The sequence below is a fragment of the Mercenaria mercenaria genome, chromosome 19 (assembly GCF_021730395.1).
Source record: "Mercenaria mercenaria strain notata chromosome 19, MADL_Memer_1, whole genome shotgun sequence".
In the NCBI taxonomy this organism is placed as follows: domain Eukaryota; kingdom Metazoa; phylum Mollusca; class Bivalvia; order Venerida; family Veneridae; genus Mercenaria; species Mercenaria mercenaria.
This window is the reverse complement of record NC_069379.1, coordinates 23190359-23214883: the sequence shown is the minus strand read 5'-3', so window position 1 is coordinate 23214883 and position 24525 is coordinate 23190359. Positions and strand designations below refer to the sequence as shown.

Sequence of the window (24525 nt, the reverse complement as noted above, 5' to 3'; positions counted from 1 at the left end):
TTTATTTGGCCATGACTGGAAATAGAATATTTTAATAAGTAAGATATTCCCCGATTACGATAGAAAATCCCAGAATAAATTCTGTAGATGCATGTAAGTATTATGCCATAACTAGAAATAGAATATTAAAGTTTTTAAACAGATTCCCCGGTGATATCCTGTAGTGATGATTGTGTCTTTTTTACAAAGTTTTCTGTATAGTCTCTTGTATCGTATCGTCACTTGCCTCTAGCGAACTTAAGGTATTGGACCCCTAATAGTAATGTTTAAAAAATGTCATTTGCTTGGTATATTTTTAAAGTTGACCATGTTTCCAATCTGACTTAAGTACTTGATCTTCTAAACAAAGATCTGAGAATACGTCTTCTGTATATTTTGGATTTCCAGTATAGCAAGTGGCCTACCGACTGAGCTAACCGGCTATCTGACACATGACGACATAAGAATTGTAAATATCATACATGTAAGTCAAGGCTACAGGTAGATGTGCAAAATGTTGTAAGTTAAGCTCTGATTGGCTAGCGAAAGGGTCGTCAGAACGAGGCTATGAATAGGTCGTTCTCAGATCCTATGCGTAGCGTAATAGGAGATGTACTTTAGTCAGACTGACCATGTTTCGCACTGTGTTGCAAATTTTAAACAACTTTTACCGTGCCTTTTTTTTGTAAATTTTGTATAATTTATGGTATTTCCTCAAGCTGAAGTAGAGACAAATTTCAGTGTGATGGCCACTATCTAAAACGTAGACAGATAATTCATTACAACATTAATTTTGATAAAGGACACATCAAACTATTGTTAAACAATTATAAAACACAAAATAAAACTGTAAATATATTTTTTTTCTACGGTACCTCAAGTGAACAGATTTAATGAGACAGAATTCTAACTCCAACACTGAAAATTTAAGGTCGAATCCTGTGGATCTGTTTTAAGTTTTGCTCACTTCATTCAAAAATAACCTTGGGGCAGAAGTAAAATCTGCCTGCATTTCTTCCACAATATGTAATTTAAAGAATGAAGGCAAAATAAAGAACTTTTACCGCATGTAACTCAGTATTTTTAAAGATGTCTAACTCTACCCCTTCTGATTCAGAGGTAAATTCACTATGAACAGCAAGAAATCGCTTATAAAATTAAAATTTTCCACTTTTGTACAATACATCCATAATAAGTCTTAAAAGAAGTAAAAACTTACTAGAAAAAAGGAAAATACGGAGAAAAAAAAATTTGGTCCCAATGGGGCTGGAACCTACGCCCCCTTGAAAATTGCTGTCAACGTAGGTTATGGTAGGAATTGAATACTCTTCAAAAAGGAGGTACTCTATTACGGGTCCAATACCTTAATATGTTTATTATCTATAACTTGAATGTGCTGTGCGCATGCGTGAATGCAGTCATGACGATATATCGTATTAAGCGACCACCTTTACGTATCAGCCCCATCATGGTTGCCATCGTGTTGTTCCGCTGAAAATAGATAATATAAGCCGAGAAGAAGGGGAAGGGTTTTAAATATGTACATTTTATTTTCTAAATGTATATTTTTTAAAACATTTAACTGTCTACCTCTTTCTTGGAATTTGCAGGGGAAAAGTCCGCTCTTGAAGCGTGGGTTGCTTATATACGGGGTAGTATGTAGTGGGCGGTTCTAAATTTTTAAAACGGATAATTTGATTGGATCTTGGAAATCATGCAATCGTGTGCCAAATAAATGATGTTCACGTTATATGTCGTAAACATTTTATTCTTCATAAAATTGTAAAGTCTGCAAATTTTAGTTACAAGGGGGCGGCCATCTTGAAATTAACTGTAAGGCATCAAACCATCACCAGTATTATCAGTTTGCTCGTAGAAGTATCTCAACGATTCGACCAGTTTGGAGCTCAAAACATTATAACTATTTAGTCATTTGAACTTAATAACCAAGAAAATTATTAATATTTTAAGTAGTACAAATATAAAACGAAATAATAGATTCAGTCTATGATCATACTATGATGCATTCTGCAAAGGAGACACGGCTAGGGGTGTTTTCAAATACAGGAATGCAGTTGGTATAGCAGTGTCTGGATCTTACTTCGGCTTTGGAGACGGACCTGTCTGGCTTGCTGATGTAGGGTGTAACGGAACTGAGAACGATTTAACAGAGTGTTCTATTGGATGGAAGGGAGGAGTTAACTGTGACCACGGTCGGGATGCAGGCGTTGTATGTGAATGTATGTATTTCACATTTACACAATGACATATTTCTCTCTATATCGAAAATCAACATATCCGTGAACACAATAAACGTTACTGCCTAATGGTTGAACAAATTGAAAAATGCAGCAAACACAACTTCAAACTTAGTTATCCCTTCTGAATAATGCACACATTAAATCGAAGAGAAGACAGTCTGTCTTCAAGGCGGACAGACGGACATAAAAGGCACTATAGACTTTAGTTATAGTAGAACTTGGAATGGCTACTTTGATGATGGCTGGACTGATATCAGATGTCGGGAACTTGGTTAATAAATAGAAAAAACGTTGGATTGACTTGAATATGTATTCGGCATGTTTGTTTTCCATTAATAAAAGTAGCATTGGTGTTTTAGTTGCTGAGGAGAAGAGGCTTCAAGGTGGACAGACGGACACAGAAGGCAATATAGAATTTAATTATGGTGGAACTTGGCATTCCTATTGTGATGATGGCTGGAACAAATCAGATGCGATTGTCGTATGTCGGGAACTTGGTTATTGGTAAAAACGTTATACACAATAAAGACGATAAAATGAATAGATTTGAAGAAGACTTTAATAGGTCTACATTTACATTTATGTCAATATTTATGACAGAGCTATGACACAGTGTATGCTATAATAACTGTTTTCGTTTACTGGCATGAACACAACAAGTAATGCAAAAACATGAAAGGATCGCAAAGTCAAAAACGTGAGATCTCTGCCTCCAAAGTCATAAATTATTAACCAATTATTCTTTTGTTTGTGTTTTTTTTTCAGGACAGCAAATCCAATCTTGTACAATTCCTCACATTTTGGCAGATCAAGGACTACAGTTTACAAGGTTGATCCACAGTGTACGGGCAAAGAGGGCAACTTAGAAATGTGTAGAATGGGGGAAAAGCTTGGGCCTGTCACGTGCTCATCGTCAGAAAGCGCTGGCGTTGACTGTAACCCACAAAATTTAGGTAAAAACGGTGCATAATATACGTGTAATTAGTGTTTATTTTGTTTTGGCAGCCGAATCCCAAGACGGTACTTGATTGTTTTTTCTACGTGTGTGGGTGCTTTTGTATGCTTGTGAGTCTATAACGGTGGCCTACTGTTTTCTTATGTGTTGCTTGTTCGTTTTTCTATGTTATTTAGTTGATCGTAGTTGTGTGTTTATCTTTGGTACATGAGTGTCTGCGCTATTATGGTTTACGTTGTAGTGCGACTGTTTTTAAAGAACATGGCATTCCCTTGTATATTTGTCCTTGGTCAACTTTCCCCTTCGGATTCCTCCCCCACCCCGATCCCATTTCGCCCCTTGCCGTTTCCTTCCCCTCCATCAATTTTTAGCATAATTGTACCCCACGACAACAAAGTTGTAAGGGGGGTATACTGGTTTCAGGTTGTCCGTCTGTCTGTCCGTAAACACAATCTTGTGCGCACCGTCTCTCCTCATCCCCTTGACACAATTTAATGAAACTTCACACAAGTGATCAGTAACAACAGTAGTTGTACATGGGGCATATTAGGTTCTTTCAGAAAAAAAAATTGCAGAGTTACGGGACTTTGTTTTTTGTTACTATACTATATACATAGACACAATCTTGTGCGCACCGTCTCTCCTCATCCCCTTGACACAATTTAATGAAACTTCACAAAAGTGATCAGTAACAACAGTAGTTGTGCATGGGGCATGTTAGGTTCTTTCAGAAAAGAAATTGCAGAGTTACGGGACTTTGTTTTTTGTAACTATACTATATACATAGACACAATCTTGTGCGCACCATCTCTCCGCATCCCCTTGACACAATTTAATGAAACTTCACACAAGTGATCAGTAACAACAGTAGTTGTGCATGGGGCATGTTAGGTTCTTTCAGCGACAAAAATTGCAGAGTTATGGGACTTTGTTTCTTGTTAACATACTATGTATATACAGTCTGCATATGCAATCTTGTGCGCGCCTAATCTTCTGAACCCTTGCACACAATTTAATGAAACTTCACACAAGTGATCAGTACCAACCCTAGTTGTGCATGGTGCATGTTACGTTCTTTTAGATAAATATTCTGCATAGTTATGGGACTTTGTTTTTTGTTACTATACTGTATACATACAGTCTATATACATACAGTCCACATAATTATGCCTTCTTGTGTGCGTCAAATTGCAATGTACTGTGTCAGTGCATGCGGTGGGTACATTCATCATAGTGATAGCTCTAGTTTAATATGTACTTGTTGGATGTTTGAAGCAACCCGTCTGAAATATTTTTCCATTACAGCTTCTTTTTGTTGTGGGCCTACTGTTTAAATGCGTTGCTCTGGGGCTGTGTTTTTGGTGCTCTGTGCTTCCGAGAAATCTACTCTTACCTATTATCTTTTATTAAATATGCCTACTGAAACATGTAACAGTCTAGAAACTTTTTTTTCATTTTGCATGTTTTAATCTATTATTTTCGCACGAAGAAATATTTGGCATTCAGTAAAAACAGAAGACCCAAATTTATTACATGAAAGTTTCCTGTTAGCTCTACATGTAATTTATCTATTACACATTAGACTAGCAATTCAATGATACTACGGGTAGACAATTGAATAATGTCATTGTGTTATTGTGATATAGATATGGCAGAAATACGGCTTGTAGACGGTCCAGGTCCGTGGAGAGGAAGACTTGAAATAAATAAAAATGGCGTCTGGGGAAGCGTGTGTTACGATTTCTGGAACGATACATACACAGACTTGGTGTGCCACAATCTTCGTTTTCTGTAAGTTTTTTCTCCATTATACAAATCAGAAAAAAAGCCTGTTTCTCCACAACAATATCTTATTAAATGTCACCAATTATCAGGGGTTTTTTCTGTATGAACAACTTAATCGTATTTTTGTATGAAGGAACACGAATGTAAGCAGTTTCAAGACACCTGTTGGTTTAACGTCTATGCACTACAAACGATTTGACTGTCAGCGAGGTGGAGAGGCTAACCTTGGACAATGCAAAGCTGATTTCAATGTTACAGACTGCAGCCGGAGAAAGTCGCAGGCTGTTGGAATAGACTGCTCAGGTATGATCATTAACCTCAATCAAACGGAGATTGCTTTTATTTTTCTCCGCAGATTATGTGCATATGATCTATTTGTGATGGTTTAATAGTACATTGCTATAGTGTCTTTTTCTGTGAACTAGTTTTTACGAAATTAATTAATCTAATGTTTTAATACATTCTGAAAACAAATTTATAATCTACGATATTGTATTAGATTTACAGTTTGTAACCATTTTTTAATCCAAAACCTAACCGCTCATAAAGCAAATACGACAAGTTTTAGCCTTTCAGTCTTTTTTAACTTAAAACACTAAAGAAATCATAAAACATACACAGGTGGACTCGGTGTTACTTTAAACAGCGGTGGATACCTTCAAGGAAAAGTCGAGCTGCATACATCAAACACAACAAGACCCTGGACTGTGTGTAGATCTGGACTCAATAATGTAGCTGCTCAAGTTATATGTACAATGGCTGGATATAGGTAAAATACATACTATACACCTTAAATATATCTCTCGAAAGCAAAAGTTAAATATATGTATTTATGTATAGATTTCGTATTTGATATGATAAACAGTGTAAAGTTATCGTTAATAATTCTTATATCAAAGCAATAGTTACAGTTTTTTTTCTGTTTAATTTTTTAGAAATCTCCTTAACTAATATACTACTAGTAAGCGACTTCACTACTTGGAGACATTAAAATAGTTTGTATTGTTTTCTTAAGCAATACATCACCAAATGTAACATCTATCGACTCACAAGATCCCATCCTGTATACAAACATTGCATGTGATGGATGGGAAAGTCACGTGTCACAGTGTTCTACAATGAATACAGGACAATCGTGTGATGAAAGAGCCTACATTGACTGTTTCAGTGAGTATCAATTTTAATTCAGTTCGCGTTGCTGCAGTGAGTACCAATCGTACTACCGTTTCGTCTTTCTTCAGTGAGTACAGATCGTAACGTCGTTTCTATAGTCTGTCTCACCTGATTTTGGACCTCCGATAATTTATTTATACTGTATATAAAATTGTCAAAAATGACATCGTTAATACCAGACGGTTAATATCTCTAGGCACCTTTTTCATTTTTTTGAAAAAATGTAAAATGAAGTTAAAAATCAAGATTTTATGTTTTTCCCCATAGACTTGCATTGTAAAATGACGCGACGTCTATTTCAAGATGGCGGCGTCCATACAAACGTGATTTGGGGGTTTGCTCACAGTTAGCGACGTCAAATATTTTTATTGTTGAATAACAGAAATGGAAAATTAAAACAAACTCTGTCCAAAACTTGTAATATTTTCTTGTACGGAAGACCCTGAATTAACATTTTACTTCAAATTAAAGTTATTTCCGTTTCAGGTTTTCAGTTTTTTTTTCTGAAAATGTGTTTGTACTTACTCGTTCGCATTGACGTAAAATAAATACATGTCTCAAGTCATGTGCGTATCATTGTTTCAGCCGTTCTATGTAATAGAGGTGGGGACAGCGGAGATGCGCGCAACCAATTTAACACATTTTCATTATTGGTTACTGTTGTTTATAATCGTACCAAAGGTTCGGATGATAAACGTCTGTTAAAATGTTGTTTTTTAATAGCATGAATACATGTTTGTGTACTGACTCGTGCTTACTATTTTTGTGACCGTTCGATCAAGGTAAAACATTATTCCTCAATGCAATTAATGATTTAAAATATATATATTTCAATTTGAGACAACCGCCTATATAACGGACTACGTTAAACAAATTAATAATTGCCTTTATTTTTTTATAACATAATACCAGTTTTTCAATTCCATCCTCGCGTCTTTATTTCCCATGCTCGACCGTTCGGTGAAATCCAAAGTGGCATGTTAAAACATTTTTGTGCTATTGATAGGCATGGTAGACCTATAGACAAAATAAAAATATGAGTCGCGCCATGAGAAATCCAACATATTGCATTTGCGACCAGCATCCGCGCAATCTGGTCAACTGCCTACTGCGATTAGAGAGACCGTTAGCGAACAGCATGGGTCCTGACTAGATTGCGCGGATGCTGGTCGCAAATGCACCATGTTGGTTTTCTCATGGCGCGGCTCATATGACCTTTTGAAGGGGTATTTTGTTCTTCAGCTAGATAAAAGAAGCATGTTCAAGCGCGTCAGTTACTTCATTTTCGATTATATAAAACACGTGTTTTTGTTTTTTGTTGTTTTTTTTTCACCAAGAAGTACGTATACGAAACATTTACTTCTATTACAAACGGGGCAGTACATAACTATATTGAAAATTCAACCAAAAAACACGTTGAACGCAGAACAACAACAACAACAACAACTAAAAAACACCAAAAAAAAAAAAAAAAAAAAAAAAACAGTTATTCCTTAAAAAATGATTTGTAGCAATTCAAACTTTACGTAGATATTCAGTCGAAAAAATTCGTACTGCATGAACTTTACCTTACTGTGTATAACTAGCTTATCTACGCATCAAGATCATTACAAAAATATACTCTGGCAAAAACGACGGTATCAATTGCCACAACTTGTAACTAATGCAACATAGTATACACGGAATATCACTGCGGTCATGTATAAGCCGTGATATAGTCACATGCCAAATGAATTTTATTTTAGTTAAGTTGTTATCAATATATAATTTTGTGAAGTTGTGTACTATACCATTATTCGACAGTTTACATGCTGATAATTCTCTGTTACAATTACTAAAACGCCTATCCAGTAATTCAATGGCCAGATTCATTTTGTTGACTTTTTCCTAAGAATCTACATTATCTAGGATGGTTTTCTACGGTGTTCCGTTTGGACAATCGTGACTTTTTATTTAATACTAAACCGAAATGCACGATGGTACGATGACGAAAACGCGATGGCGCGATGGCACGACGATGAAACAACGATGGTACGATGGTGAAACAACGATGGTACGATGGTGAAAACGCGATGGTGCGATGGTGAAACGTCGATGTAATATCGCGTTTTCATCATCGTACCATCGCGTTTTCACCATCGTATCATCGTACCATTGCGTTTTCATCAACGTACCATCGCGTTTTCATCATCGTGTCATCGCGTTTTCGTCATCATACCATCGCGTTATCACCATCGTACCATCGCGTTATCACCAGCGTACCATTGCATTTCCACCATCGTGCCATCGCCTTCCGGTGGTCATGCGCAGTGGTACAGTATATGTGTCAGTAAAATACAGGCTTGATACAATCTCATTTTCACATTGCACTATGTACCTTCTACATCCTGACAAGAATAAGCTGAGTTTGAATAATACCATGTGACTATTACACCCAGCTTTTAATTTATTTTCATGCATACATAAAATACAAAGGACGTGGCCTTGAAGAGTTTACAGTTGTAATAAACTGAGCACTGAACATTTTTAAAACATTTTGCAAAACAGCAGAATCTTAATGGTAAATTTCGTCTCACAAAATACATTGAGATGCATTCTATTCTATCTATTTTTGACAAAAATACAAGTGTACGGAACTACGTATTTGAAAACGCGATGGTACGATGGTGAAAACGCGGTGGTACGATGGTGACACCACGAGGGTACGATGATGATAATGCGATGGCACGATGGTGAAAACGCGATGGCACGATGGTACGCTGATGAAAACGCAATGGCACGATGGTGCGATGGTGAAAACGCGATGGTACGATGATGAATACGCGTTATTACATCGACATTTCACCATCGTACCATCGCACCATCGCGATTTCATCATCGTGTCATCGCGTTTTCACCATCGTACCATCGTTGTTTCATCATCGTGCCATCGCGCCATCGCGTTTTCGTCATCATACCATCATGCATCGCGGTTAAGTATTAAAAAAAGAGACACGATTGTCCAAACGGAACACCGTAGTTTTTAATCTGAAAACATGAGCCTGTTGGCACACATACCCTCTTAACATATTTATTTCTGTTTTCTTTGGGGTATGAAATGGTGTCCTCTGGTGCATTTATTAGTGGGTGCACTCCCCTCATTTTAGTGGGGTCAGGGGTCTCTGCCCTGGAAATCTTTGAAATACAGACATAAAATGGTTGCTTCCAGTGCAGTTTTTGGTCAAATATAGATCTAATAATGGAGGGGTTACTCCGTACTCCTCTCCTGATGTTGGGGCGGAGAGGGGGGGGGGGGGAGTCAGGGGGCTCCCCCCCCCCTTGAAAATTTTGAAATACAGGTATGAAATGGTGGCCTCTGGTGCGTGCTGGGTGCGAATTTTGAGAAACAATTATTCCTTTACCAAAATAGTAGGGTGCATCTTTGATGAATAATATGAGTAGGCCTATAGGTCACTTCTCAGCCAACTGGAGGGGGCACGGGCCCCCTCAATCCGGCCCTGGATCCTGGCCTGCGGAATCTCCTGAAACTTCAGAACTTATGTTGACAGCCATCATTAGGTTTTCGTGTTGTTGTTTCTACGCCCGGTTTTACGTCACACTGACACAATTTAGGTCATAATGGGGACTTTCCAACAATCACTTTACAGGTAAGAAGTCAAAATTTCAAATTTATAAATGTAACAAACCAGGGCCGGTTCCAGAATTTTTTGACTGGGGGAGGGGGGGGGGGTAAGTCTAGGGGTATCAGGGGTAATCCCCTGGATTTTTTTAAGTACATGTATAAAATGTTGTCCTTTAGTGTATTTATAGATGAATGTACTTTCCCTCATATAAGTGGGGCGGGGGGGGGACCTATAAAATGGTGGCCTTCGGTGCATTTAAGGTCTTAATTTTGAGGCGACAGAGGGGTTATGAGGACAGGGGGTCAGGGGGCTCTCCCCCGGAAAAGTTTGATAATTATACAGGTATGAAATGGTGACCTCTGATGCGTCTCTGGGTGTAAATTTTGAGAAATAATTATTCCTTTGCCACAATACTAGTAGTAGGGTCACTAGGGTGAATCTTTGATGAGTATGGGTCACTTCTTAGCCAACTGGGGGTTTGGGGGGGGGCATGGGCCCCCTCGGCCCGGCCTTGGATCATGGCCTGCGCACCTTCCATAACCGGTAACATCAAGGTTGTTTGTTTTTGTCGGTGATAGAAAAATCCCTTTTTTTACACGTTTTCTTTTAAAGTAGCTGCAGATCTATCGATATGTTATAAAGGAAATAAATTAGCTAATTTTTTTTTTAAGATTTAGGTCTGGGCTCAAACTTAAAGCAAACTGAATCATTCCCGCCTTTGATTTAAATTTTATCCACGTAGTCAGACTGGCACAGTCGACAGCTAATTTGCTTTATCCTCTTTAAATTCGGGACTCAGTTAGCTTCCATATTTACTTAATTAATTGTCGTTGGGGTAGCTATGCGTAACAGAGCCGACATGTGCCGCCTATGCTCTTGATCGCTCTAGATATTTAGTGACGTCATATCTATATGGTATGACATAATTGGAATTTAGCGTTTGAAAAGTTATTGTGTCATGGCGAGCTTGTTAAATGTGTAGAAGGCTATATTCTAAGGAGGCTGAAGCAGTTGCAGGGATATAAATTAACACTCGCCCAGTCGCCCAGTGCGACCAGATTTAAAGCTGGTCGAGTCAACCTTCCAAGATAGTCGCCCAGCCGGCGAATGGCTAATGTCAACAATATACATGAATTGGGTATTCCGAAACTGTCTTATTAATATGCGCGACGTCACTTAAAGCGACCAATGAGAATAACCGATATATACTACGTCCAATCGGCTTACGCGGTTTATTTACTGCGCGATATGTTTACTGTGTCACCAAAAATGGCTGCGCCCATTGTAGTACAAAAATAGAAATGTGGAGGTTTATACAGGGCGTCAAAGAACCTACAAAAGCCGATCACGGCGATAAAAGGAAGTATTTTGCCGAATACGAAAAGTCTAAAAGGCCGCCAAGGACTTTCAACGAAAAATGGAGTATTAACAGGCCTTGGCTAAAAAACACGGATCGCGGCATGGTGTGTACTTTTTGCACGGACAGCGGTTTCAACAATAATTTTGTTACAGGCTGCGAATCCGGTAAAGTCGACAGTGTCACAAACATGAAAATTCGGATGTACATAAGCGTGCATCTGCTATCCAGAAAGCTCGTCAAAAACCGTTATCGTCCTCAAGTGCCGCTAAAATTATTCAAACTTTGAATGCATCTGTGTTTGAGAAGTTTAGCTATATGTTTCGTACATGTCACGCACTCGTAGTGAATGATCGTCCTCTTTCCAACTTCAACTGGATTTGTGACCTTGATGAGGCAAAAGGGTTAGTTATTGGCCAGACTTACAGGGGTAACAACAACAACATTGCTGTAAATAATTTTGTTTGCTCCATAGCTGAAAATGAATTTCAAAAAGTGTCAGAAAAAATTATGAAAAGTAAATTCGTTTGCTTGATAGGTGATGGGAGCACGGACTCATCTATTCAGGAACAAGAAATGTGGTTTGCAAGAACTTGTAACAGTGGTAACATTAGTATTCATTTTGTAGGTGTTTTTAGCCCTGAAAAGGCAGATGCCAAAGGTATTGTTAATGGATTAACAGATACTGTTTCGAAATATTTGTGCTGTGAGTGGTCTGATTTTCAGTGCAAACTTGTTGCATTAGCCTGCGATGGTGCTAGTGTTATGATAGGTTGTCGGTCTGGTGTAGCAGCTATTTTAAGGTCTAGTCAGCCATCTCTATTAACAGTTCATTGTATGGCCCACAGACTGGAACTGGCATTAAAGGATATGTGCAAACAAATTAAAATGTATGAAAAAACAGTAAATGTATTACTCATGGGATTATACTATTTTTACCACAATAGTAGTCTCAACAGAGCTATGTTGAAGAGAAGTTTCTCTGCTCTGAAACAGGAGTCCGACAGGACTCTGCTTTTGCCAGTTCGTGTCGGTGGGACACGTTGGATTGGACACACTTACCGGGCAATCACCAATGTAACCAGTTCTTACAAATACATTGTTGCACATCTTGAACAGGCAAGTTCATTTTTTGTTAATGAGTAAAGCAAAATTATTCAGATTTCATTTCAGTGTTGCATTACAGATCAGAAAAATGAAAATGGTATTTATAATAATAAAATAACAGCAATCACTGCCTGGAATAAATAATTCTGTAAAAATAATTTTAATGATAATATTAATATGAAAATACTTTTTGTAGTAAGGGTAACTGACACTAGATTTTTTTGTGGTACCCTATATGTCAAAATAACATGAATAACATATATTTTCAAGTAAAAACATTTTTATTGCAGATTTCAGAACCAATGGAACGAGTGTCTAGTGATTCGAAAAGTAAAGCTAAAGCTTTTCTAAAGTTGCTTCGGTCGAAGAGTGTTTTCCTGTTCCTACATTTCCTCTTGGACGTCCTTGAACCACTGAAGAGACTATCAAAATTACTTCAGGACAGACAAGCAGTTATTGGCACGCAACACGCTGAACTAGCATCTTGTATGGAGGTTGTAATGAAATATAAAGAAAGGTAAACCTAAATTTATTATATAAATTTTTAAGTACAGTACTACTATTATAGTTTTATGATTTAATATTGTCATTAAAAGAACAACAACATCTGAATATACGATAAACTTTTTTTCAACAGTGATGGGCCTCATTTACGTCAGGTGACTGATTCTGCATCACAAAATATGACTGGAAATGATGCAGAATTTAAGAGTGCAAGGCAGCACTTGACAGAACAGATAGTTACGGCCATGGATAAGAGATATTCAGAGTTCTCTTCACCAGGTGTTGTGTCAGCCACTAAGATTATTGATCTCACGCAATGGCCAAACTCTTGGAATACTTTAAGAGGTCTTAGCAGAAAAAAGTTTTGTTTAGTTGACATTTATCTTGCTCATCTGGTTTGCTGTTTGTTTTGTTTATACATTATGTATTTCTTGGTTTTTGTTTCAGATTACAGTTCTATTTTGCTGTTACAAGTGCTCATTTAAAAATACTTACGCTAAACTGTGTTAGTTATAATAATTTAGTTATGTTACTAAATTAGTTAAATGTTGCTTAATATCTTCAAGCTTTTTTTTATTATCTGAAGAGCAGGACAAGATTCTCATTTCATGGGTAAATTAAGTTAAAAGACGAAATATAAAGAAAATGTGTTCAATGAATGAAGTATCTAAATCAAAGTGCTAGAATAGTAAATGTAAGGTCATAACATTTTTCACTCATGAACACCATATCTTACATTTTCACTCATGGCTATGCCCACTTCTGAAAATATTGCATCTGGTTTTCACTCCTGAAAGATGTTTCAGTCTTACATTGAAACAAGCAAATATCCTACATGATTTATATTTATGTACTAAATAAGTTCTTGCAAATATTCCAATCTTAACTGAATTTTTAAGGTTTTGGGGATGTGGAGTTACAAACAATACTTGAACATTTCAACACTGTACTTGAGAACGCTGGGGTCAATGTTATTGATGCTGAAATAGAATGGACGATGCTTAAGAAAGAAATCTTCGATGACAAGTAAGTTTTCTTTTTTCAAGTTTGTAAAAAATTGCCATAGCTAAACAAGTCAGTTTCAATATTTTATTTCTTCTTGTCATGTTGGGGTCATTATTACAGTTAAAAATATGTTCTTGTATCTTGTTTGAAAAGTTAAAAAGAATTAATTCATTACTATAATTTAGTCAGTTCAATTTGTAGAAAATATTTACAATAATTACTTCATAAATTTTGTAAGAGAAGTGTACTAAGGTGTTGCTGTAGTAATGCAATTTTTTTTCTTTTTCTAGCGGAAAACGTCAACTGACGGATTGGGTGTCAATCAGTGATGCACTGTCTTCAAGATTCCCTAACATACTCCAAGTGGTTGATCTAATCTTAACTATAAGTCCATCCAGTGCTGAGGCAGAGAGAGGATTCTCACAGCTAAAGCTGATCAAAACAAGACTTAGGACAAAGCTTTCTCAGCATATTTTAAACTATTTATTAGAAATCAAATTTGAAGCCCCTAATATCAAGGATTTTGATCCCACTGACTCCATCCATCACTGGAATAATTCTGGAAATCGCAGCAGACGTCCACTTTTTATGGACAACAGAGCTAAAGAGCCTGTGCATGATTATGTAACTGTTGACACTGAGCCACATGATTCAGTAGGCATTGAAACTGGAGTGCAAACAGAAAATATAAACAATGACTGTCCTAGCCCTATGCCATTTTCAGTTACAGAAAAGGACGATTTCGGTTCTGACTCTGACTGTTACAGTGATGACGAGTTTATGAGTGCTCTGTGTTTAAAAACTTAATGTATTTCAGCAGGAATTAAGTACAATACTTATTAAAAATCATGTACATCTAAACCACTGATAGTTTCTTTTTTCCCGCAGAAAACAGCTGGGCCCCTAACTTTTATGCTGGGCCCCTAGAATTTTGCTGTAAGGAGCCCAGATGGCTAATAGGGTCTGAGTGTTAATTTATATCCCTGAGTTGACGTCTTTGTATCGTACAGGTTCTTCCTGGATTATGCATTTGGAAAATACTGTGATTAAAGATATTGTTTCAAATGCATAGTTCAGTTATTTGCCTGAAATTCTTCGAAAGACTGCCGCAGATTGACTGGATCAATTTTCGGATGATGGATTTTCAATGTATGAAGATAAAACTTTGAAAATTGTGCATTGAACTGGACATCGTTTGGAAGGATTTAAGGATAAATCGAATAATGATTAAAGGAATTTATAACTGAATACATTACTTAACGGCCGGATTCTTTCGTGCAAAGTAAGTTCTTTTTCTATTTTTCATTTTTACATTTTTCAAAATTTTGTTTGTACTGTATACTACGGATCTAAATTGTAAATTCTATTTCAAACCCATTCTGTTTCTCACGGGAGGAAAAATAGCTAAGTGTAAAAAAATAAGTGTGAAACATCCCCACGGAATAACACGTGAAATTTCCCGAAAATCTTCAAAATAGAGAATATTTGGCAATGGCGACCAGAAATAAACAACAGTGAATTCCCATAGAGAAAATGAAATTTAGTCGCACGGGAAAACCAGACGATTGTTTAAAAAATCCTTGAAATTCTCGAGGGTGACTTTTTTATTATTCACAAAAACATGTTTTATGTTCTTTGATCCCGTTTCATTTCTTCATATCAGCCCAAAGTTGAGGTCCAAAATTAGGTGGGACAGACTATAGTTGCTTCACTGAGTACCCATCGTACCGTCGTTACTAGTTGCTTCACTGAGTACCCATCGTACCGTCGTTTCTTCGTTCTTCAGTGAGTAACAATCGTAACCTCGTTGTTGCTTCGCTGAGTACCGAAAGTACCTTCATTTCTTCTTGCTTCAATGAGTTATAATCGTATCGGCGTGTTGTCGTATCTTCTTGCTTCAGTAAATACAAATTGTACCGTCGTTTCTTTTAGGGTCAGTGAGTATAAATCGTAACGTCTTTTCTTACTGCTTCAATAAGTATCAGTCGTACCGTCGTTTCTTGTTGTTTCAGTAAGAACCGATCGTGCCGTCGATTCTTGTTGTTTCAGTGAGAACCGATCGTACCGTCGATTCTTGTTGTTTCAGTGAGAACCAATCGTGCCGTCGATTCTTGTTGTTTCAGTGAGAACCAATCGTGCCGTCGATTCTTGTTGTTTCAGTGAGAACCAGTCGTGCCGTTGTTTCTGGTTGTTTCAGTGAGAACCAATCGTACCGTCGTCTCTTGTTGTTTCAGTGAGAACCAATCGTGCCGTCGATTCTTGTTGTTTCAGTGAGAACCAATCGTGCCGTCGATTCTTGTTGTTTCAGTGAGAACCAGTCTTGCCATCGATTCTTGTTGTTTCAGTGAGAACCAATCGTGCCGTTGTTTCTTGTTGTTTCAGTGAGAACCAATCGTGCCGTCGTTTCTTGTTGTTTCAGTGAGAACCAATCGTGCCGTCGTTTCTTGTTGTTTCAGTGAGAACCAATCGTGCCGTCGATTCTTGTTGTTTCAGTGAGAACCAAACGTGCCGTTGTTTCTAGTTGTTTCAGTGAAAACCAGTCTTGCCGCCGATTCTTGTTGTTTCAGTGAGAACCAATCGTACCGTCGATTCTTGTTGTTTCAGTGAGAACCAATCTTGCCGTCGATTCTTGTTGTTGCAGTGAGAACCAATCGTGCCGTTGATTCTGGTTGTTTCAGTGAGAACCAATCGTACTGTCGTTTCTGGTTGTTTCAGTGAGAACCAATCGTATTGTCATCTCTATCTGTTTTCGTGTGTACCGATCCTACCGTTATTTCTAGCGTACTGTCATTTCTTGTTGTTTCAGCCAGTGCTATTCTTACCGTCGTTTCATGTTGTCTTAGCGACTACTATTCGTTTTGTCGTTTCTTGCTGATTCTTGTTACTTCAGTGAGTACAGTCGTACTGTCGTTTCTTGTTGTTTTAGCGACTACCATTCGTTTTGTCGTTTCTTGTTGTTTCTTGTTACTTCAGTGAGTACAGTCGTACTGTCGTTTCTTGTTGTTTTAGCAACTACCATTCGTTTTGTCGTTTCTTGCTCTTTCTTGTTGTTTCTTGTTACTTCAGTGAGTACAGTCGTACTGTCGTTTCTTGTTGTTTTAGCGAATACCATTCGTTTTGTCGTTTCTTGTTGCTTTTTGTTATTTCAGTGAGTACAGTCGTACTGTCATTTCTTGTTGTTTTAGCGAATACCAGTCGTGCCGTTGTTTGTTATGTCCGTCAGTCAGTTTGTGTATACTTGAAGTCTAATGCACGGAAATGGCTTAATCTCCCAAACTTCTAGATTGGTGTGTCCTATTACGAATATGTTAAAGGGCGTACTCTAAACGTGTTACTAGTTACAGCGATATATCGACAACTATGGCATTAATTATCATATTATCATGATTATTACTTTTTTTCAATTATGAGATTGATAATTGATACATATCAGCAGTTCTGGTTTATTTCCACCACATATGTTCTCGTTCAGTCAAAAGTGGTCTTATCCAGCCGACTAACCAAATAAAAAAGTAATTTAAGTTATTTCCATCAATATTTACGTTTCTCTTCTATATTCATTCAAACAATAAATTCATGTTAATGCATTTTTCAGATGGATGCATCCGAAACCATACCGGTTCTGCAGGGACGATAGTGTCCAGGAACTATCCGGCCTACACAGCGGATATGGACTGTCTAGACATAATCAAGAATCCCGGAAACACCTTGATGAAACTAACTTTCAATGATCTTAACCTATCTGGAGATGGGGATTTTGTAGAGGTTGTTTTAAGGAACAGTTCCCTCTAGAGTAACTAACAGTGTAAAATATTCTTGGTCCACTGAAATCACGGAGATGTTAATTACAAAGACTTTGTTTACGTTTTATCTATTAAAGATATTATAACGCTTTGACCTACCTAAAGCAATATTTCCCTTACACCATCTTCACTACTTATTTACAATTACAAAAATATAACATATACCATCAATAAATGGAAAAGCATTTTGTTTATCAATATTTAAATATATAAGTGTATCAATATCTTTTTTATTTTATTAGATTAGAGACGGTCCACATGGGCGACAACTGGGACTGTATGCATCAAATGCTGCTGTACCAATGTTAGTTACAAACAAAGATTTCTATATACGCTTGAAAACGAACAACATGACAAACGCACGAGGATTCAATGTATCATATAGTCGTATGCACACTTTTCTGTCAGTGATTCAGTGTATCATATAGTCGTATGCACACTTTTCTGTCAGTGATTCAATGTATCATATAGTCGTATGCACACTTTTCTGTCAGTGATTTAATGTATCATGTAGTCGTATGACACTTTTCTGTCAGTGATTCAATGTATCTTGTAGTCGTATACACACTTTTCTGTCAGTGATTCAATGTATCATATAGTCGTATACACACTTTTCTGTCAGTGATTTAATGTAGCATATAGATGTACGCACCTTTTTCTGTCAGTGATTCAATGTATCATATAGTCGTATGCACACTTTTCTGTCAGTGATTCAATGTATCATGTAGTCGTATACACACTTTTCTGTCAGTGATTCAATGTATCATATAGTCGTATACACATTTTTCTGTCAGTGATTTAATGTAGCATATAGTTGTACGCACCCTTTTCTGTCAGTGATTCAATGTATCATATAGTCGTATACACATTTTTCTGTCAGTGATTTAATGTAGCATATAGTCATATGCACACTTTTCTATCAGTCAAACTGTAAACTCATAGCATATGGTATGTTTGTAATTAATGTTACTTTGAACTTGTCAAACAAAATTCATTCTGTCTAACAGTTTACTTATTTACTGAAAATATAACTGTGTATTTAGAAATGTAGACAGTTAAAACACGGCAGCAACACTTAGAAAGATAAATTTTCTTTCCTGTTTTTCAGGTTTGAATGTTGAGGACACTATTTCGATGAATTGTGGGCCCTCAGGTTGGGAGGTGGCAGTAAATGTAACACAGTTACGTCAGCTCTTCCCAGACACTGGAGTCTCACAGATTAAACTTTCTGATCAGAAGTGTACAGGACAAGTGTTGGGAGATTTAGTCGTATTTAAGCAACATTACACTCAATGCTCCACAACACATAAAGTAAGAAAGTACGACGGATTATTTAATGAATTCGACAACATCAACATTGGTTTATCAAGAAAAACATCTTATTGTATAGTAGAAGACAACAAGCTTTTCTGTGAACGTTGAGAGTTAAAACTGAACTAACATTTTATTGAAATCAGCATCATAATGTTTCTTTGTACTTTAAGCAGGATTGACATGATTTTGGATCAAAGATATCCAATGCGCATCTTTCATTAAAATAGTGTAACAAGATTTAGCTTAGCAAAAGGTTCCTTCTGGCGCATATGCAATATTCCGTCTTTTAAGAAATCTGTTTTTAACAATTAAATGTCACTTTTTAAACAAGAGCTATTCCTTCCTACCAGTTTTTAGTGGTAGTGCACATTGATTCTGTGCTTAGCTATACATGTATTATCATGAATATACATATACACATTAATTTTTGTACTATTTTAAGCTATTTTACACCTAACATACAGTGCTGTTTATACACAGAAACATATTAATTTTACATAGCTGCTCTGAAGTAATTTGTTCGTATTTTCGACTATGAATTTGGCTGTAATATATCTTTAACGTTATGACGTCATACTCATTGGGTATTTTTCAAAGTGAATATTCTTTGAATTTACAACATGTAAGTACAGTAAATCTACCACCAAGAATTCTTTGAGAGGCAAAGCGGAAAGCTCGGTTAATAAAAAAAATAAATGGATGTCTTTTGCAAATTTTAAGTGTCTTAAAAATGACAACCCTATGTTATAATGCTATTTTTGAAATATATACAATGTCTTACACGGCTGTTTGATTATGTTACAGATAAATGAAGGTAATATAATATACAATAACCAGTTGGTGTATCCTGAAGCTACAGAACCATTTCCTATCGTTGTACGCGGTTATCGGTGGACGGTAGGTCCTTTGGTATAAAACATAAAAAACATAAAAACAAATCTCTTCACTTTCTTGCAATACAAAATATTTACATTCACTATGTTTATGTACTGAATCGACACGATTATCTTTGACTTTTCACTGGACTAAACAATGCTTTAAATAAAAGCCAGTAACTGTTTGTTATTGGAAGGCAAATTGCAAGTGAACATGGTCGGTTCTTTTGGTTCTTTTGGTGTTTATAAGATCGATATCTTGAATATATTTTGAGTTTCTGGTACTCATGGAAAGCAAACAACTTATTTTTGTAGGAAGCTACTGTAAAAATGTAGATATAAGAACTTAATGCTATTTTTGTGCATTTATACGGGTATAAACCAAATTTGGGACTTGTTGCAAATCCATGAATCGTGCTAACGTTTCTTGGATGATTTGTAAGAAGTCCCACTGTGGCTTATACCCATAAAAACGCACACAAAAACTAATTCTTCATTGAGTACCCCAATATTTGAAATATACTCAACTGGTCAATGAGGCTTGAAGCTGCACCCACATAATTTACGACATTATATGTTCATTTAGAGACTGCGTAAAATAGCCAACATATTTTCAGCTATGTGCAAAAGTTCGTTGTAATTCTTACTTGTCAAAAGCCATGTAAAATATACTCAACAAATTAGCTAACTCGTTATTTGCTGTTTTACTATTTTTTTTTCAACAAAATCATCATATACATCTACTCATTTACCAATTCAACCTTTTTTTTTTGAAAAGTCACAAAAATAAATAAAACATTTAGAATTTATAAACTAGCGAAGACGTTCTGAGGAAATCTAAATCTCCTTATTCTTATAAATGGTGTTTATTTTTGAAAGGTTGACATGTTATTTGTTGATCTAATCGATTGCCTTATTTCAAAACATACATTTAGTAATGTTTAAGATACTGGCAAAATAGCAAAGGGCGGGTTGGCTGTTCATTGATCAGTGCTAAAATAAAAACAAGTTCGCAAATATTTTGTTGAAGTTCCAAGGGCGAGATCGCAAGCAGTCATGTATTCTAAGCATTTGAAATACAGGTGGAGCTTGAGTGTGATGTGGCGCGGACAGATACACTCGCTAACAGCTTCCATCCAAACCGAACAGTTGTCCATCACAACCCACATAAAACCAGCTCTACACATTACAGTTCCGAGGTGAAATTCTTCTCTGATGGAACGTTTTTCAAAGAAATTCATGGAAATCCCCTTTCATTAAAGACAGGTAAGCCAGTCAATTTCAGTTTTAACAAAATAATAAAATAGTATGTCATCTAAACAAGAGACAAGCAGATATTCGTCCACAACCTAACAATAAATCCTTTGGTACAACAGATGACTAACTAGTGGTTAATCAAATGTAACGGAAGTATTGAAACATGCTTATCAAACGTTAGCGGAAACACATGTAAACACTTATAAACACAATTTAATGTCATTGGTGAAACATTTTCTTTGCGTTTACAGCTGTATTCCAGTGAGTGTCAAAGACACATTCTTTTAAGATTATTTTAAAACTGGCTGTTGTATTAATGTTCACTATTGGATCCGATTTTTGGCAATTTATATTTAGCATAAGCTGTTATTGACCAAAATTGTCTGCTTCAGGTGAAGATGTATATGTGATGGTAAAGATGACATCGGACGATGTAAACATCAAGATGAGAGTTGATAGTTGCTACACAAAACCAGATCCAAATGCCGGCCCAGCTTTAACTTTTCCACTTATTCAAAATGGGTAAGTATAGTAAGACAACAAATAGATAGTCGATGCCGTTAGGTATATCATTATAACAATACATTTAGCTTGTACTGTGTTGATTTGTAAACCAGAAAAACCTCTTAAGTTTTAAATTTCACAATGCTGCTTTAAAAGCAAGAGCAAACAGTTAGGATGTCCCAAGCCGGAATGCCACACAGAAGGGTCTGTTACATAACTACTTGAATTGATTTTTTCGAAACATAGGTATGAAGTTACAAAGCTTTGAAATGGAAGCAAATTTCCATATATTTCTCAAAATATGTTAACTTTATAACATTTTAAACTTAAGTGCGTAGATATGAACATTATGGTCATTCTCGGAAATGTAGGACAGAATGAATATTTTCTATCCGGATGTATTTCATTTTACATTCAAGACTAATCCGGTTTGCATAACAAAGGTCTAATATAATGTGAGCTAAAATACAGAACACTGGAACAGCATGATACCCTTCAAATACATGCTGTAACAGACTGCAAAAATAAAAGGGCTGGCCGGGACTTCAACTGAGTTCCTCTCACACGTACGGCGCACACTCTAACACATCTATTTTACATGAACTACAATGACATGTTAAGCCTCAGTACGCCGGATCATTGGTGATTTGACTTTGTCAAATAACAGCAATTTTCATGTTAAGAAAAGTAATCTTATTTTTACAACATTTCTAATCGGTCAAAACAGTCAAAATTTCCTTGATATGATTTTTACAGTATGAACTTACTAACCGGCAGTAACAGAGAATTTTAACTTACGACAAATATTTTATATTTGACCATTTAGCCAAATGCGAACGGCAAAGACAGCAATTTTAACGATGATTTTAAGACTTTAGAAAATATTTCCATTATTAGGAAATTACAGTTACAAACTGAGTACATACCTGCATCAATTACACAAATTCATTAGAATTCATTTGGCTAAGATCGATTGTCATTCATTCATTCCTAGATGTAGTCAATTAGTCTTACTCGTTACCAGTGCACGAGTTGCCAAATTCTAAGTACGCAAAAAACTCTTGAGGTCTTAAAATGATATTGACTTGTTTTATCTTAACTTCTTCTCATTTGTATCCAGAACAGTAATATAAAACAGCTCTTTTTGCACAAATGTCTTTCCACCATTTCACCATCATTTCTAAGGAAGTTTGCACATGTCGTAACAAATAGACCGACGTTCACCAAAGATTCAAGAGGCGCTGCATAAATCTTATGGTACAAAGATTGCTTCAGCTTATTAGATGTAATGGCAGCCACACACACCGTTAAACGTGAAATGTAATAAACCAGTATTGAACTTCTTTTGACTATATGTGTCTTGTTGCGGATCGTTGATTTTGATGCGAGTCAACTATTTTACTCTTTTCATCTAAATTTTCATGCGTATGTGTGCCAAATATTTTGTTTCATAAAGAGATTAGGGGTAAGGTTAGGAATCTAGTTGGAAAAGTCCGCAAATTCTAATATATACGTACAATGTATATTAAAATGCCTCGTTTTATCATATCGATTTAATTTTGTTTTAATCTTTCAGTTTCTGAATTTGATGAACATGTGAGAGGAATTAAAAAAATTGAGAAGCCATATAAGATATAAAAAACCCGTATTTAAGCATATTGCTTACACAAGTCCCTAAAAATATTCGTCGTTAACAGAAACACACTTTTCCATCCGGGCCTGAAAGCCGCAGAGTAGTCTGACCTTGGTATACTATGCAGGAACTGAAGAAGGAGATAAAAATCACAGGGACTTAGGTCGGGCAAATATGGAGGGTGCGCCAATTCCTTATACTGTTGTACAATATTGCTCTTGTATGCAAATTCATTGTCATGAATACGGCAGATACTCCGTCATAATGCAGCAGTTTTGGAAACTGCATATCTCAAGTCTTCTACCACAATTGCTGCTACGGCAGCACTGTTAAGAAGGGATGCTGATGTTTTAGGGAGCCCTGAACGAGATAGATCTTAGACTCTAGATTTTCCCTTGTTAAATACCCTTACCCACTTATAGACAGTGGCTTTTGACGGGAAAGTATTGCCGTAAGCAGTTTTACATTCTTGCAGAATCTGCTTGGCTGGTATATTCAGAGATCAACGAATCTTCATGTACATGAAGGACCTAATTCTTTCCTATATTGGGCCTCCAAGTTTACGATAAATAACAGCACTGTAGACGAGTGTGGCGTGTTAAAACGCTTGCAACTTAGTTATATAACAAAATCATTGAAACACCCCCGGAGGCCATGAAAACAAATCTTGCTTTACCTGTAATGGTTTCTACGGAAGCATATTAGTCTCACAATTTACTGAATTCCCCTGGTACACAACATATAATAAAAGATGTCCTCATTTAAACAAAAATAAAAAATGTACTCAAATTTAATCATACCATATCGTATTTTCAGGTGTGTTGTTGATACATATACGAGACTCTTGTCCCAAGGAAACCACGAGACGAGATTCGTCTTTACAGCGTTCGAGTTTCCGCAAAGTCGAGACGCAGTTTACGTTTATTGTAATGCGACGTATTGTGATGTTACAGACAGCAGTAATAAATGTACCCAAATATGTCATGGTACACCGACGATTGTTGGTCGTGCCATTGGCTCATGGGGATACTAAATACCAAATACCAAATAAAATATCTTCAGTCTTCTGTTTTCTGTACTTTACTTTTGACTGCCGTACTGTCGCAGTTCTTTTCCCCAAACCAGGTCAATGTCTATTGAATAGTACACTTTTAGCTCAGCTTACATTACTATTGATGAAAACTTTGTTAGGTAAAAAGTACGACTTATTTACTGGAGGCATGAATGACAGTACTGGTACCCCCAGTACGAGGCAAGATTCGGAACAATGGCTTCGAGATTGAATTGTCTCTTACAAGGAGATACATATTTACCTCATTTGTATATGTCCTAATGCAAGTCAAAAAATAAGTACTTGAGAAACAGACATTTACCATTTTCAACAGGTTTT

At 36.5% G+C, this 24525-nt stretch overlaps 1 protein-coding gene across 2 annotated transcripts in view; it reads left to right on the top strand.

The window, feature by feature from the left end:
* Positions 1-24199, top strand: part of LOC128551329 (deleted in malignant brain tumors 1 protein-like) — a 40827-nt gene extending 16628 nt beyond the window's left edge. For both annotated transcript variants that reach the window (XM_053532172.1, XM_053532173.1), the window contains 14 exons: positions 2047-2219; positions 2600-2744; positions 3006-3193; positions 4842-4986; positions 5114-5283; positions 5602-5749; positions 5996-6147; positions 17345-17514; positions 17795-17939; positions 18661-18863; positions 19671-19763; positions 20824-21007; positions 21391-21520; positions 23952-24199. In XM_053532172.1, the coding sequence (XP_053388147.1) occupies positions 2047-2219; positions 2600-2744; positions 3006-3193; positions 4842-4986; positions 5114-5283; positions 5602-5749; positions 5996-6147; positions 17345-17514; positions 17795-17939; positions 18661-18863; positions 19671-19763; positions 20824-21007; positions 21391-21520; positions 23952-24168 (2263 nt within the window). In that variant the 3' untranslated portion in view covers positions 24169-24199. The remainder of the gene's footprint in view (positions 1-2046; positions 2220-2599; positions 2745-3005; positions 3194-4841; positions 4987-5113; positions 5284-5601; positions 5750-5995; positions 6148-17344; positions 17515-17794; positions 17940-18660; positions 18864-19670; positions 19764-20823; positions 21008-21390; positions 21521-23951) is intronic.
* Positions 24200-24525: the final 326 nt, after the last annotated feature.